General features: G+C 43.7%; 1 gene segment (V, D, J or C); it reads left to right on the top strand.

The window, feature by feature from the left end:
* Nucleotides 1-13,494, top strand: part of LOC134505916 (Ig mu chain C region membrane-bound form-like) — a 35,800-nt gene extending 22,306 nt beyond the window's left edge. The window contains 4 exon segments of the C gene segment in view: nt 5,890-5,908; nt 6,336-6,628; nt 12,732-12,750; nt 13,178-13,494. Of these exon segments, the coding sequence occupies nt 5,890-5,908; nt 6,336-6,628; nt 12,732-12,750; nt 13,178-13,494 (648 nt within the window).
* Nucleotides 13,495-17,198: the final 3,704 nt, after the last annotated feature.

A 17,198-nucleotide genomic window follows, 5' to 3' on the forward strand; every position in this document is an offset into this window, starting at 1 on the left:
GTTAGCACATTAATAAAGATGGATGTATTTCATTTCTGCGGTGGTTCTCCCAAATCGATCAAGAATACAAAGCTATATAAACTTTCCTGTCTCAGAGGAAAAGCGCTCTGTCACCAAGATCCTATTTCACAGTTAACCAGTCGCAGTACCAGAAAAGTAAGGCTTGAGAATGTCAAATAGCGTCATCCGGTTCCGGATGCCTCTGTGGGTGTGGCAATAAATTCATAGCATATTTATGAACTCACGCATCTAAATTCTTCTCAAGTTTGAAAGGGAAATGCCTTGTTCTCCAGTCGTAATGGTAGCAGATTTGGGGAAATATTTGACCACAGTGGCCATTCCAATAATTCTAGCCAGTGCTCCATCAGATAGAAAGGTAGGGTTGAATGAAAGGGGACATTTTGCTCTGACACTCAATCTCCGGTCATTACTAGATTCTAACGTTCTGTTCTAATTGTGAAGTCCTGCAGTATCATCCGGTATCATTTCGCCCCTTGAAATCTATCCCCCTCCCTTTGTCTTTAAGCTTCTACAATGAGAAGATTCATAAAGATGGGTGTATTTCATTTCTGCTGTGGTTTTGACCAAATTATGTTGAGAATACACACAGAATTCTGCTCGATCAATGTAGGGGCCTCTGTCATTCAGCACCCTCTTTCTCAATGGCCCACCAGATCCAACGTAAGATACAAGCCTACGAGGCAACCTGAAGTACCAAAGCCCATTTAGTTCTGGTTCCAGATTTTCCAGAAGATGCAGGTAAGAAGGTGTTCCTGGAGCTTCTTTGAGTGATCTCACACACTCTAAGCCTTGGTCCAGCTTCTAAATGGAATGCATTGCATTTCTCCTAAACAAAGGGGGGGATAGGTAAAGGTAAAGGTTTCCCTTGACGTAAAGTCCAGTCGAGTCCGACTATAGGGGGTGGTGCTCATCTCCGTTTCTAAGCCTTGGAGCCGGCGTTGTCCATAGGACACTTCCGGGTCATGCGGCCAGCATGACGACACAGAACGCCGTTACCTTCCCGCCGAAGCGGTACCTATTGATCTACTCACATTTGCACATGGTTTAATACCAGTGGGATACACCCTTCAACAATCTCAAGTAAGCTTTGCACCAAAAGAAATCCGGTTTGGATCATACTTTCTTTGAACTTCTACCTTCAGGTTGTGTCTCGTCTGCAACTCCTTAAGTCTGCCTTAATTTTTCCCTTCAAGCGTAACCTGATAAATTAGCTGACCACATCATTCAGACTTTCACCTGTGGTCCCACTCTTCTCTCTGTTGCTCATTACCTTGCCATTTGGACCACTACAGGCTTTTAAAACACATTCCGATAATCGGAATGGACTTATCTGGAAGGACTGACACCAGGCACTCAGTGTATGAGTTAAGGAACGATTGTCATTCTTTCCTTAGTCCTACATGTCAAGCAGAAAGAAGCAGCAAGTATGGTGTCTAGATCTCTGTTAATTGATTGATTACTGTGTTTGGTAGAGCTACCCAACTCCGGAAAGACTCTGGGTGGCTTACAATATGTCAAATACGTCTTTTCAAACCACACCCAAAACCTATAACCACCTACACCTAACACAACTATAACATTCAACATGTATCCTAGATCGCTTCCTGAGACCTAGGCATTGCGGAGCAATCATGGAATGCTTTCTGGGGGGGGAGAAGACAATGAAGAAACAGATTCCAATAACACGTATATTATTGTGCTAATAATATGGTACTAATATGTACTAACACAAACAAGATCAGAATAGGCATCTGGGTTTTAGCCAGAGCTCAGGCTTCTTGGGATCACAAGGAGAACCTTCCATGTGAGAACATTGCCACGGCAGTGATGACATGGAGTAGAGGCCCGTCAAACTATTCCTCAGACCAGCACCAAGAACTGCCAAAACACATCACCAATTCTGGAGATCAGTACTGATCAAAAAGCTAAACTCTCTCCGAGAAACATTAGCATGACGCAGCGGCCATTTATGGACACTCCAGCTAAGATTATGGATAATGAATCTCACGGAGTTTGGGCCACGTCCGGCTCTATCTCCATGGTGTTTGTTCCATCACCTTCATCCCCTTCTTAGCTTTGGGGATAATCACATGTAGCTCTTCCGTAAAAGATCCTAATGAACTTTACAGAAACCTATCTGACCTGGAACAGATGGACATCCATTCAAATCCAGTGGATCCATTATACTTGAGGCCTGTTGGTCATCTCCTCATAAGTCTATTGATACGAGTGCTACAATGTGTGGTGGGCTATGGAAGTCGCAGCTGAACAGAGCTCGTAGAACATGGAAATGAAGGGTGGACAAGGATCATGAACCAAATCCCATAAAAGCAAGGCCAACTGGTCTTCCTCCCATGAGTTCTAGGAACGGTGCCATTCATTGCTGGAAACACATACCTTGACGCCTATACATTACATGAAGTCGACTTATATCTTCTATAAACAGCCACTCAGTGCATTATTGAATTAATTAGCATTGACCCCTCTAAGGGTTAACCAGCAGGTAACTGGGGCAGTTCATATTCACACCCAGATAATGGCCTGGCACATTCGATTGGATTTTTAAGAAGCTATCTGAACAAGACAAAACACCACTGCCTAGAAAGGTCTGAGGAAGACTTCACTGAAGAAACAGATTCTACGTCTCTCAGACTGGATATGCCACTCTGTGGTTCTTCCACATGCATAGATCCAATTTCAGAAGGTTCATCCATGTTGCTTCCATTGATAAAGGCACCGTGTCCAGTTGAATACCTCAGGACCTGCACTGCTGGTGAACGGTGGTCATAAAAGCCAACAGGAACCAAGTACGTGCTCTATTTTCCCTCCCATAATGCTCCGTTGAACTATTGTCTACCAAATCTTCAGAATACCAACGATTGTTGTCCAGGTGTTCATTTGTTTCCCAGTTGAGGTCAGGATTTATGAGGTATTGACTCCAATAGGTTTCAATGACATCAACGTTCAAAGAAACAAAGGCAGGTTTTTGTATGGCTGTGTGTCACTGTGGTTTGTGTTCGGAGGAGGAATCCGTCTAACCGTCATAGGTAAGTCAATTAATTGATCCCAAATCTTTCTTTCTACGTGTGATCTTTTCGCTTTTTCGTCATTTTGCCCTTCTTTTCCTACTCTGACTGCATGCCACTTGATTCTAGGGTTGCTTTTGATTAATCAACAATGATTTCTTCCAATCAGAATGAAATATTTAGCCTTGGTCAAAAGGGACTGATTCAAGTCCGTATTATCCGATCTTCCCTCTTCCCCGGATACACTGGGGAAACTTCAGGGTCAGGGTCAACGAGATCTTGAGAAATCTCATCTATGGCTACTTTTATTCTCGGACCTAATTTTCCTGTGCATTAAGGGCTGATGGAGAGGCTAATTTTCATTGTGTTCTCTTGGATGGAACTCAATGGGACTGTCAGATGAAAGAAAGGTTTGAGCTTGGCATTCCATGCTTAGATTTTCCAGGCAGAATTAAGCAAGCCAAGTATGATAGACCATCAATACGATGCATTGCTTGTGCAGTTCCTAACCCAAAGACTCCATCTTCTCAGAGCTGTTGATAGATAATGCAGAGGAGGGTCCCAAGTATTGGGGACAATTTTGTGTAATCTTACATCCTCAAAATTACATAGAAGAGTTGCAGCGTCTGATAACAATGCATCATTCGTTCCAAAGGCCACAATCAATCAAAGCAGGGAGGCAAATCTTTATTTCGTATCCTGATGGCTTCTTGGGTTTTTTAAAAATTATTTTTATTTAATTTATCCAAATTTACTATAGCCCCACAGCTCCAATGGACTCTGGGCAGTCATCTCCCTTTGATTGAGAAGGGATCCACCCCAGCATCTCCCACAGATTAGAGCTGTGGAGGTGGGTACCCACATTAGGCAGCCCCACCTTCCAGAAAGAAAATTCGATTCTCCCACCAAAGTAATCTTGGGGAAATGTTCTAGCCTTAGGTGTCAGCACCCTAGGATTGTGTGCATCAGAGGACTGGGTATGAAGGAGGAACCAGCTACAGATTCAGAGAGGACTATACCATTTGTCTATAATAACATCCACCACCTTCATAGCAAACCAGAATCCTTGTTTCCTCTCCCAGAAATGTAGGCATTGGGATGAGCCTTATACCAGACACCCCGTGACCCGTTGGGTCATCCCTTCAGGGATATTTCCTTACCGGATTCCTCATGCCTTCAACAGTGGCAGAGCTTCTAACGTCCTGCCTCCACTGGAAAAGATCTCAAAAATTCAGGGATTTATTCAGAGAAGTATCTGCTTTGAAAATAGCCCATGTCATCCATATTGAACGGTGTAGCACAGTCAAACATCAGGAGCTGTTTTAGGGTAATTTTTATTTTATGTCCTCAAATCTTTTATAAAATTTTCCCAATTTTAGTTCCATGGGAGTCACGGGCCCTGGATTTTCGATGCGTTCTCTAAGTTGGCCCATTTGAGGTTCCTGGCTTCAACAATTGTTGGCGTATGACACACCGTCTTGCCTGCTTAAAGGTTACAAACAGACAGGCACCAGCATTGTAGAAGTATATCGATTCAAAAGATTTAACAGAAATAAGTAATGTGAGACGCAACTAATGGGCTAGATCAGTTCGTGTTGTCCGTGTTCCAGACATTCAGAATGCTGCTATTTTTCTCCTGCATGTCTTAAACAAATGATACGAAATTTAAATCCAAAACATTTCTTTCAAAAATAACTTGATCCGGGGCCCTTAAGGAACGGATCAGCTGAGTGGGAAAAATGTCTCACCTCCTCAAAAGAGTAAGGTGCCTTTCAGAGAGAAACTGCAAGAGGGCTTTGGGTGGTGTGCATGGCATGCACATCCTTCCAATCCCTTGACATGGAATAAGGAGATCAGAATGAAATTCTGAACATTTCATCAAGACTGGGCTATGGGTACCAACACAGAATAAGATCCTAACTTGATTGCTACAGCTTAAGTAAAACTGAAAAGTTAGACTTCTCAATGCTGTACTAGTAATGGTTCAAGTTAATATCAGAAGGGCCAAAACGGCATTTTGAGGCAGCTTTCCTCTCAAGCCTTCAGTATATTCCCAAACCAAACCATATTCATCACTGAAATGTGACTTTTAAAATGGCAGGGTTCATTAAATACAGGGAAAAAACTAAGTTAAACAAGTTAGTGTACATGTTTAACTGAGGGTTTTTTTTAAGTTTTAACTTTAAATTACATTAGAATTTTTTTATTATTTTATTGTTGGTGTCTTAAAGTCAGTGTCGTCTCCAGGCAACTGCCTGGACAAGTTGCTGAAGTTTTCTTGGCAAGATTTGCAAAAGTGGTTTGCCTTTCCCTGCTTCTTCCTAGGGCTGAGAGAGAGGGACTGGCCCAAAATCAACCAGTTGGCTTCGTGCCTAAGGCAGGACTAGAACTCACAGTCTCCCGGTTTCTAGCCTGATGCCGTAACCACCACACCAAAAAATGGCGCCAAAAAACAATTCTAATGTTAGAGAGCCAAACTGGATCTCTAACATGAGAATTATTATTGGCTTTGTTTCACAAAACCTCTTCGTTCTGGGCCCAGCTATTTTGGGGAGGTCAATTTCTCCTGGCCTGGTAGATACAAGATTAATTCAACATTGCTAATAAATAGTTCGGGTAGTGGTTAAGGCACCAGGTTAGAAACTGGGAGACGGTGAGTTCTAGTCCCCCTGTGGGCACAAAGCCAGCTGGGCGACCTTGGCCAGTCGCTCTCTCTCAGCCCTGGGAAGGAGGCAATGGCAAACCACTTCTCCAATCTTGCCCAGAAAGCTGCAGGGACGTTTCCTAATGGCTCACTCTTGCCCAGATGTTCTGTTGAGACATTCTTCTTTGTCTGCTACAGAAACGCATAGAAAAATACGGTAAGTGCTGCGTAAACAGTGTTGAAATAATCAGAAAAATATTGCTCTTCCAAACATTCTTCTTAGAGAATTGGAAGAGAAAAGTAAAATCGGAATTGTGTTTATGCTCCAGGACCAAACACTTCATGGGAATCCATTTGTGGTATCAGAATTACCTTCGGAATACAACCGAAGTGGTCCCAGCCTCCCCTCTAGCTCTCCAACCGTCTTTTTCTCCCCCTGAAGAGCACCTCTTATGAACCGGACTGTCTTGCCAATCTAGTCTTCTGAGAAATTCTGCCTTGAGGTATCTGCTTCCCCACTCCCTCCCCCGGAGTCCGGAGGAGGCAGACTAGGTGTCCATGTTACCAGTCCTCTTCTTCTACCAGTGCTCTGTTAAAGTTTGAGGGTTCCGTGTGAGACTTCATGAGATCTTCCTCTCTTCCAGGTCAGCCCACAGTGCCTCCTCAAGTGCGACTCTTTGGTCCTTCCCAGGAGGAGGTGGAAAGCCAGCAGGCCACCTTGTCGTGTCTCGTAAGCGGCTTCTACCCGTCTGTTATCACCGTAGGATGGAAGGCTGATGATAAGCCGATCACAGCTGGAGTGGAGACAACCAAAGCCACCAAACAGGGCAGCAGCTATGTTGCCAGCAGCTACCTGAACATGCCCGCAGCTGACTATGGAAAGCATGCAACTTACACCTGTGAAGTGACACACGAAGGAAAGACCTTCAGCAAGTCGGTGTCACCATCGGGAAGTTGTTAATGCAGTCGTGAATCCCTGTCCTGCCGTCGGGCAGCAGGAAAGAGCCCCTCCTCCATGGCTCTCCTTCATTGGTCTTAGCTCGATCAATGACGTCTACTTCTGTCTCCTTTAGTTACGCTCCTGCATCCTCCCCATGCCTCCACCCCCTGAAATCGATCCCCACCCCCACTTGACCTCTTAGAATCTACTGTTAGCACATTAATAAAGATGGATGTATTTCATTTCTGCGGTGGTTCTCCCAAATCGATCAAGAATACAAAGCTATATAAACTTTCCTGTCTCAGAGGAAAAGCGCTCTGTCACCAAGATCCTATTTCACAGTTAACCAGTCGCAGTACCAGAAAAGTAAGGCTTGAGAATGTCAAATAGCGTCATCCGGTTCCGGATGCCTCTGTGGGTGTGGCAATAAATTCATAGCATATTTATGAACTCACGCATCTAAATTCTTCTCAAGTTTGAAAGGGAAATGCCTTGTTCTCCAGTCGTAATGGTAGCAGATTTGGGGAAATATTTGACCACAGTGGCCATTCCAATAATTCTAGCCAGTGCTCCATCAGATAGAAAGGTAGGGTTGAATGAAAGGGGACATTTTGCTCTGACACTCAATCTCCGGTCATTACTAGATTCTAACGTTCTGTTCTAATTGTGAAGTCCTGCAGTATCATCCGGTATCATTTCGCCCCTTGAAATCTATCCCCCTCCCTTTGTCTTTAAGCTTCTACAATGAGAAGATTCATAAAGATGGGTGTATTTCATTTCTGCTGTGGTTTTGACCAAATTATGTTGAGAATACACACAGAATTCTGCTCGATCAATGTAGGGGCCTCTGTCATTCAGCACCCTCTTTCTCAATGGCCCACCAGATCCAACGTAAGATACAAGCCTACGAGGCAACCTGAAGTACCAAAGCCCATTTAGTTCTGGTTCCAGATTTTCCAGAAGATGCAGGTAAGAAGGTGTTCCTGGAGCTTCTTTGAGTGATCTCACACACTCTAAGCCTTGGTCCAGCTTCTAAATGGAATGCATTGCATTTCTCCTAAACAAAGGGGGGGATAGGTAAAGGTAAAGGTTTCCCTTGACGTAAAGTCCAGTCGAGTCCGACTATAGGGGGTGGTGCTCATCTCCGTTTCTAAGCCTTGGAGCCGGCGTTGTCCATAGGACACTTCCGGGTCATGCGGCCAGCATGACGACACAGAACGCCGTTACCTTCCCGCCGAAGCGGTACCTATTGATCTACTCACATTTGCACATGGTTTAATACCAGTGGGATACACCCTTCAACAATCTCAAGTAAGCTTTGCACCAAAAGAAATCCGGTTTGGATCATACTTTCTTTGAACTTCTACCTTCAGGTTGTGTCTCGTCTGCAACTCCTTAAGTCTGCCTTAATTTTTCCCTTCAAGCGTAACCTGATAAATTAGCTGACCACATCATTCAGACTTTCACCTGTGGTCCCACTCTTCTCTCTGTTGCTCATTACCTTGCCATTTGGACCACTACAGGCTTTTAAAACACATTCCGATAATCGGAATGGACTTATCTGGAAGGACTGACACCAGGCACTCAGTGTATGAGTTAAGGAACGATTGTCATTCTTTCCTTAGTCCTACATGTCAAGCAGAAAGAAGCAGCAAGTATGGTGTCTAGATCTCTGTTAATTGATTGATTACTGTGTTTGGTAGAGCTACCCAACTCCGGAAAGACTCTGGGTGGCTTACAATATGTCAAATACGTCTTTTCAAACCACACCCAAAACCTATAACCACCTACACCTAACAGCAACTATAACATTCAACATGTATCCTAGATCGCTTCCTGAGACCTAGGCATTGCGGAGCAATCATGGAATGCTTTCTGGGGGGGGAGAAGACAATGAAGAAACAGATTCCAATAACACGTATATTATTGTGCTAATAATATGGTACTAATATGTACTAACACAAACAAGATCAGAATAGGCATCTGGGTTTTAGCCAGAGCTCAGGCTTCTTGGGATCACAAGGAGAACCTTCCATGTGAGAACATTGCCACGGCAGTGATGACATGGAGTAGAGGCCCGTCAAACTATTCCTCAGACCAGCACCAAGAACTGCCAAAACACATCACCAATTCTGGAGATCAGTACTGATCAAAAAGCTAAACTCTCTCCGAGAAACATTAGCATGATGCAGCGGCCATTTATGGACACTCCAGCTAAGATTATGGATAATGAATCTCACGGAGTTTGGGCCACGTCCGGCTCTATCTCCATGGTGTTTGTTCCATCACCTTCATCCCCTTCTTAGCTTTGGGGATAATCACATGTAGCTCTTCCGTAAAAGATCCTAATGAACTTTACAGAAACCTATCTGACCTGGAACAGATGGACATCCATTCAAATCCAGTGGATCCATTATACTTGAGGCCTGTTGGTCATCTCCTCATAAGTCTATTGATACGAGTGCTACAATGTGTGGTGGGCTATGGAAGTCGCAGCTGAACAGAGCTCGTAGAACATGGAAATGAAGGGTGGACAAGGATCATGAACCAAATCCCATAAAAGCAAGGCCAACTGGTCTTCCTCCCATGAGTTCTAGGAACGGTGCCATTCATTGCTGGAAACACATACCTTGACGCCTATACATTACATGAAGTCGACTTATATCTTCTATAAACAGCCACTCAGTGCATTATTGAATTAATTAGCATTGACCCCTCTAAGGGTTAACCAGCAGGTAACTGGGGCAGTTCATATTCACACCCAGATAATGGCCTGGCACATTCGATTGGATTTTTAAGAAGCTATCTGAACAAGACAAAACACCACTGCCTAGAAAGGTCTGAGGAAGACTTCACTGAAGAAACAGATTCTACGTCTCTCAGACTGGATATGCCACTCTGTGGTTCTTCCACATGCATAGATCCAATTTCAGAAGGTTCATCCATGTTGCTTCCATTGATAAAGGCACCGTGTCCAGTTGAATACCTCAGGACCTGCACTGCTGGTGAACGGTGGTCATAAAAGCCAACAGGAACCAAGTACGTGCTCTATTTTCCCTCCCATAATGCTCCGTTGAACTATTGTCTACCAAATCTTCAGAATACCAACGATTGTTGTCCAGGTGTTCATTTGTTTCCCAGTTGAGGTCAGGATTTATGAGGTATTGACTCCAATAGGTTTCAATGACATCAACGTTCAAAGAAACAAAGGCAGGTTTTTGTATGGCTGTGTGTCACTGTGGTTTGTGTTCGGAGGAGGAATCCGTCTAACCGTCATAGGTAAGTCAATTAATTGATCCCAAATCTTTCTTTCTACGTGTGATCTTTTCGCTTTTTTGTCGTTTTGCCCTTCTTTTCCTACTCTGACTGCATGCCACTTGATTCTAGGGTTGCTTTTGATTAATCAACAATGATTTCTTCCAATCAGAATGAAATATTTAGCCTTGGTCAAAAGGGGCTGATTCAAGTCCGTATTATCCGATCTTCCCTCTTCCCCGGATACACTGGGGAAACTTCAGGGTCAGGGTCAACGAGATCTTGAGAAATCTCATCTATGGCTACTTTTATTCTCGGACCTAATTTTCCTGTGCATTAAGGGCTGATGGAGAGGCTAATTTTCATTGTGTTCTCTTGGATGGAACTCAATGGGACTGTCAGATGAAAGAAAGGTTTGAGCTTGGCATTCCATGCTTAGATTTTCCAGGCAGAATTAAGCAAGCCAAGTATGATAGACCATCAATACGATGCATTGCTTGTGCAGTTCCTAACCCAAAGACTCCATCTTCTCAGAGCTGTTGATAGATAATGCAGAGGAGGGTCCCAAGTATTGGGGACAATTTTGTGTAATCTTACATCCTCAAAATTACATAGAAGAGTTGCAGCGTCTGATAACAATGCATCATTCGTTCCAAAGGCCACAATCAATCAAAGCAGGGAGGCAAATCTTTATTTCGTATCCTGATGGCTTCTTGGGTTTTTTAAAAATTATTTTTATTTAATTTATCCAAATTTACTATAGCCCCACAGCTCCAATGGACTCTGGGCAGTCATCTCCCTTTGATTGAGAAGGGATCCACCCCAGCATCTCCCACAGATTAGAGCTGTGGAGGTGGGTACCCACATTAGGCAGCCCCACCTTCCAGAAAGAAAATTCGATTCTCCCACCAAAGTAATCTTGGGGAAATGTTCTAGCCTTAGGTGTCAGCACCCTAGGATTGTGTGCATCAGAGGACTGGGTATGAAGGAGGAACCAGCTACAGATTCAGAGAGGACTATACCATTTGTCTATAATAACATCCACCACCTTCATAGCAAACCAGAATCCTTGTTTCCTCTCCCAGAAATGTAGGCATTGGGATGAGCCTTATACCAGACACCCCGTGACCCGTTGGGTCATCCCTTCAGGGATATTTCCTTACCGGATTCCTCATGCCTTCAACAGTGGCAGAGCTTCTAACGTCCTGCCTCCACTGGAAAAGATCTCAAAAATTCAGGGATTTATTCAGAGAAGTATCTGCTTTGAAAATAGCCCATGTCATCCATATTGAACGGTGTAGCACAGTCAAACATCAGGAGCTGTTTTAGGGTAATTTTTATTTTATGTCCTCAAATCTTTTATAAAATTTTCCCAATTTTAGTTCCATGGGAGTCACGGGCCCTGGATTTTCGATGCGTTCTCTAAGTTGGCCCATTTGAGGTTCCTGGCTTCAACAATTGTTGGCGTATGACACACCGTCTTGCCTGCTTAAAGGTTACAAACAGACAGGCACCAGCATTGTAGAAGTATATCGATTCAAAAGATTTAACAGAAATAAGTAATGTGAGACGCAACTAATGGGCTAGATCAGTTCGTGTTGTCCGTGTTCCAGACATTCAGAATGCTGCTATTTTTCTCCTGCATGTCTTAAACAAATGATACGAAATTTAAATCCAAAACATTTCTTTCAAAAATAACTTGATCCGGGGCCCTTAAGGAACGGATCAGCTGAGTGGGAAAAATGTCTCACCTCCTCAAAAGAGTAAGGTGCCTTTCAGAGAGAAACTGCAAGAGGGCTTTGGGTGGTGTGCATGGCATGCACATCCTTCCAATCCCTTGACATGGAATAAGGAGATCAGAATGAAATTCTGAACATTTCATCAAGACTGGGCTATGGGTACCAACACAGAATAAGATCCTAACTTGATTGCTACAGCTTAAGTAAAACTGAAAAGTTAGACTTCTCAATGCTGTACTAGTAATGGTTCAAGTTAATATCAGAAGGGCCAAAACGGCATTTTGAGGCAGCTTTCCTCTCAAGCCTTCAGTATATTCCCAAACCAAACCATATTCATCACTGAAATGTGACTTTTAAAATGGCAGGGTTCATTAAATACAGGGAAAAAACTAAGTTAAACAAGTTAGTGTACATGTTTAACTGAGGGTTTTTTTTAAGTTTTAACTTTAAATTACATTAGAATTTTTTTATTATTTTATTGTTGGTGTCTTAAAGTCAGTGTCGTCTCCAGGCAACTGCCTGGACAAGTTGCTGAAGTTTTCTTGGCAAGATTTGCAAAAGTGGTTTGCCTTTCCCTGCTTCTTCCTAGGGCTGAGAGAGAGGGACTGGCCCAAAATCAACCAGTTGGCTTCGTGCCTAAGGCAGGACTAGAACTCACAGTCTCCCGGTTTCTAGCCTGATGCCGTAACCACCACACCAAAAAATGGCGCCAAAAAACAATTCTAATGTTAGAGAGCCAAACTGGATCTCTAACATGAGAATTATTATTGGCTTTGTTTCACAAAACCTCTTCGTTCTGGGCCCAGCTATTTTGGGGAGGTCAATTTCTCCTGGCCTGGTAGATACAAGATTAATTCAACATTGCTAATAAATAGTTCGGGTAGTGGTTAAGGCACCAGGTTAGAAACTGGGAGACGGTGAGTTCTAGTCCCCCTGTGGGCACAAAGCCAGCTGGGCGACCTTGGCCAGTCGCTCTCTCTCAGCCCTGGGAAGGAGGCAATGGCAAACCACTTCTCCAATCTTGCCCAGAAAGCTGCAGGGACGTTTCCTAATGGCTCACTCTTGCCCAGATGTTCTGTTGAGACATTCTTCTTTGTCTGCTACAGAAACGCATAGAAAAATACGGTAAGTGCTGCGTAAACAGTGTTGAAATAATCAGAAAAATATTGCTCTTCCAAACATTCTTCTTAGAGAATTGGAAGAGAAAAGTAAAATCGGAATTGTGTTTATGCTCCAGGACCAAACACTTCATGGGAATCCATTTGTGGTATCAGAATTACCTTCGGAATACAACCGAAGTGGTCCCAGCCTCCCCTCTAGCTCTCCAACCGTCTTTTTCTCCCCCTGAAGAGCACCTCTTATGAACCGGACTGTCTTGCCAATCTAGTCTTCTGAGAAATTCTGCCTTGAGGTATCTGCTTCCCCACTCCCTCCCCCGGAGTCCGGAGGAGGCAGACTAGGTGTCCATGTTACCAGTCCTCTTCTTCTACCAGTGCTCTGTTAAAGTTTGAGGGTTCCGTGTGAGACTTCATGAGATCTTCCTCTCTTCCAGGTCAGCCCACAGTGCCTCCTCAAGTGCGACTCTTTGGTCCTTCCCAGGAGGAGGTGGAAAGCCAGCAGGCCACCTTGTCGTGTCTCGTAAGCGGCTTCTACCCGTCTGTTATCACCGTAGGATGGAAGGCTGATGATAAGCCGATCACAGCTGGAGTGGAGACAACCAAAGCCACCAAACAGGGCAGCAGCTATGTTGCCAGCAGCTACCTGAACATGCCCGCAGCTGACTATGGAAAGCATGCAACTTACACCTGTGAAGTGACACACGAAGGAAAGACCTTCAGCAAGTCGGTGTCACCATCGGGAAGTTGTTAATGCAGTCGTGAATCCCTGTCCTGCCGTCGGGCAGCAGGAAAGAGCCCCTCCTCCATGGCTCTCCTTCATTGGTCTTAGCTCGATCAATGACGTCTACTTCTGTCTCCTTTAGTTACGCTCCTGCATCCTCCCCATGCCTCCACCCCCTGAAATCGATCCCCACCCCCACTTGACCTCTTAGAATCTACTGTTAGCACATTAATAAAGATGGATGTATTTCATTTCTGCGGTGGTTCTCCCAAATCGATCAAGAATACAAAGCTATATAAACTTTCCTGTCTCAGAGGAAAAGCGCTCTGTCACCAAGATCCTATTTCACAGTTAACCAGTCGCAGTACCAGAAAAGTAAGGCTTGAGAATGTCAAATAGCGTCATCCGGTTCCGGATGCCTCTGTGGGGGTGGCAATAAATTCATAGCATATTTATGAACTCACGCATCTAAATTCTTCTCAAGTTTGAAAGGGAAATGCCTTGTTCTCCAGTCGTAATGGTAGCAGATTTGGGGAAATATTTGACCACAGTGGCCATTCCAATAATTCTAGCCAGTGCTCCATCAGATAGAAAGGTAGGGTTGAATGAAAGGGGACATTTTGCTCTGACACTCAATCTCCGGTCATTACTAGATTCTAACGTTCTGTTCTAATTGTGAAGTCCTGCAGTATCATCCGGTATCATTTCGCCCCTTGAAATCTATCCCCCTCCCTTTGTCTTTAAGCTTCTACAATGAGAAGATTCATAAAGATGGGTGTATTTCATTTCTGCTGTGGTTTTGACCAAATTATGTTGAGAATACACACAGAATTCTGCTCGATCAATGTAGGGGCCTCTGTCATTCAGCACCCTCTTTCTCAATGGCCCACCAGATCCAACGTAAGATACAAGCCTACGAGGCAACCTGAAGTACCAAAGCCCATTTAGTTCTGGTTCCAGATTTTCCAGAAGATGCAGGTAAGAAGGTGTTCCTGGAGCTTCTTTGAGTGATCTCACACACTCTAAGCCTTGGTCCAGCTTCTAAATGGAATGCATTGCATTTCTCCTAAACAAAGGGGGGGAAGGCATGGTTTAATACCAGTGGGATACACCCTTCAACAATCTCAAGTAAGCTTTGCACCAAAAGAAATCCGGTTTGGACCATACTTTCTTTGAACTTCTACCTTCAGGTTGTGTCTCGTCTACAACTCCTTAAGTCTGCCTTAATTTTTCCCTTCAAGCGTAACCTGATAAATTAGCTGACCACATCATTCAGACTTTCACCTGTGGTGCCACTCCTCTCTCTGTTGCTCGTTACCTTTCCATTTGGACCACTACGGGCTTTTAAAACACATTCCGATAATCGGTGGGCTTATCTGGAAGGACTGACACCAGGCACTCAGTGTATGAGTTAAGGAACGATTGTCATTCTTTCCTTAGTCCTACATGTGAAGCAGAAAAAAGCAGCATGTATGGTGTCTAGATCTTTCTTAATTGATTGATTACTGCGTTTGGTAGAGCTACCCAACTCCGGAAAGACTCTGGGTGGCTTACAATATGTCAAATACGTCTTGTAAAACCACACCCAAAACCTGTAACCACCTACACCAAACAGCAACCATAACATTCAACATGTATCCTAGATCGCTTCCTGAGACCTAGGCATTGCGGAGCAATCATGGAATGCTTTCTGGGGGGGGAGAAGACAATGAAGAAACAGATTCCAATAACACGTATATTATTGTGCTAATAATATGGTACTAATATGTACTAACACAAACAAGATCAGAATAGGCATCTGGGTTTTAGCCAGAGCTCAGGCTTCTTGGGATCACAAGGAGAACCTTCCATGTGAGAACATTGCCACGGCAGTGATGACATGGAGTAGAGGCCCGTCAAACTATTCCTCAGACCAGCACCAAGAACCGCCAAAACACATCACCAATTCTGGAGATCAGTACTGATCAAAAAGCTAAACTCTCTCCGAGAAACATTAGCATGACGCAGCGGCCATTTATGGACACTCCAGCTAAGATTATGGATAATGAATCTCACGGGGTTTGGGCCACGTCCGGCTCTATCTCCATGGTGTTTGTGACATCAACTTCATCCCCTTCTTAGCTTTGGGGATAATCACATGTAGCTCTTCCGTAAAAGATCCTAATGAACTTTACAGAAACCTATCTGACCTGGAACAGATGGACATCCATTCAAATCCAGTGGATCCATTATACTTGAGGCCTGTTGGTCATCTCCTCGTAAGTCTATTGATAAGAGTGCTACAATGTGTGGTGGGCTATGGAAGTCGCAGCTGAACAGAGCTCGTAGAAGATGGAAATGAAGGATGGACAAGGATCATGAACCAAATCCCATAAAAGCAAGGCCAATTGGTCTTCCTCCCATGAGTTCTAGGAACGGTGCCATTCATTCCTGGAAAGACATACCTTGACGCCTATACTTTACATGAAGTCGACTTATATCTTCTATAAACAGCCACTCAGTGCATTATTGAATTAATTAGCAGTGAGCCCTCTAAGGGTTAACCAGCAGGTAACTGGGGCAGTTCATATTCACACCCAGATAATGGCCTGGCACATTCGATTGGATTTTTAAGAAGCTATCTGAACAAGACAAAGCACCACTGCCTAGAAAGTTCTGAGGAAGACTTCACTGAAGAAACAGATTCTACATCTCTCAGACTGGATATGCCACTCTGTGGTTCTTCCACATGCATAGATCAAATTTCAGAAGGATCATCCATGTTGCTTCCATTGATAAAGGCACTGTGTCCAGTTGAATAGTTCAGGACCTGCACTGCTGGTGAACGGTGGTCATAAAAGCCAACAGGAACCAAGTACGTGCTCTATTTTCCCTTCCATAATGCTCTGTTGAACTATGGGTTGTCTACCAAATCTTGAGAATACTAACGATTGTTGTCCAGGTGCTCACTTGTTTCCCAGTTAAGGTCAGGATTTATGAGGTATTGACTCCAATAGGTTTCAATGACATCAGCGTTCAAAGAAACAAAGGCAGGTTTTTGTACAAACCTGTATCACTGTGGTTCATTTTCAGAGGGCAAATCTATCTGATTGCCACTTATTTATAAGTCACTAATCTATATTGACCTTTAACATCACTAAAGGCTTTACTCTCTTTTCTTGATCGGTCTTCAACTTGATATTAACATTACCTTTATTTTTTTTTAGATTTTTTAGATTTTTTTAATTTGCCTTTATTATTTTTATAAATTACTCAAGGTGGGGAACATAGCTAATACTCCTTCCTCCTCCTATTTTCCCCACAACAACAACCCTGTGAGTTGGGTTGGGCTGAGAGAGAGGGACTGGCCCAAAGTCACCCAGCCGGCTTTCATGCCTAAGGCAGGACTAGAACTCACAACCTCCTGGTTTCTAGCCTGGTGCCTTAACCACTAGACCAAACTGGCCAAACTTTATTTAGGATTCTCCCATTACAAAATGTACAGTTAATCATAACTTGTGTAAGACATACTAATTCCAATCTGAGATCATTGATTGAAATTGCCATCTCTTCTAGGCTAACATGACAGGTTCAAGGTCATGCTGCAGTTGTGATCAAAACACTTATCCGTAGAATCATCTTTGCTGAAGACACACAAGCTTACAGTACAATTAGAAAAAATCTGAATGTGCACATCCAAGGCAGAACAGTATCCTGCCCAACATGTAGTTCATTCTTACTAGGGTTATACTAAT

Source organism: Candoia aspera, chromosome 15, assembly GCF_035149785.1.
Source record: "Candoia aspera isolate rCanAsp1 chromosome 15, rCanAsp1.hap2, whole genome shotgun sequence".
In the NCBI taxonomy this organism is placed as follows: domain Eukaryota; kingdom Metazoa; phylum Chordata; class Lepidosauria; order Squamata; family Boidae; genus Candoia; species Candoia aspera.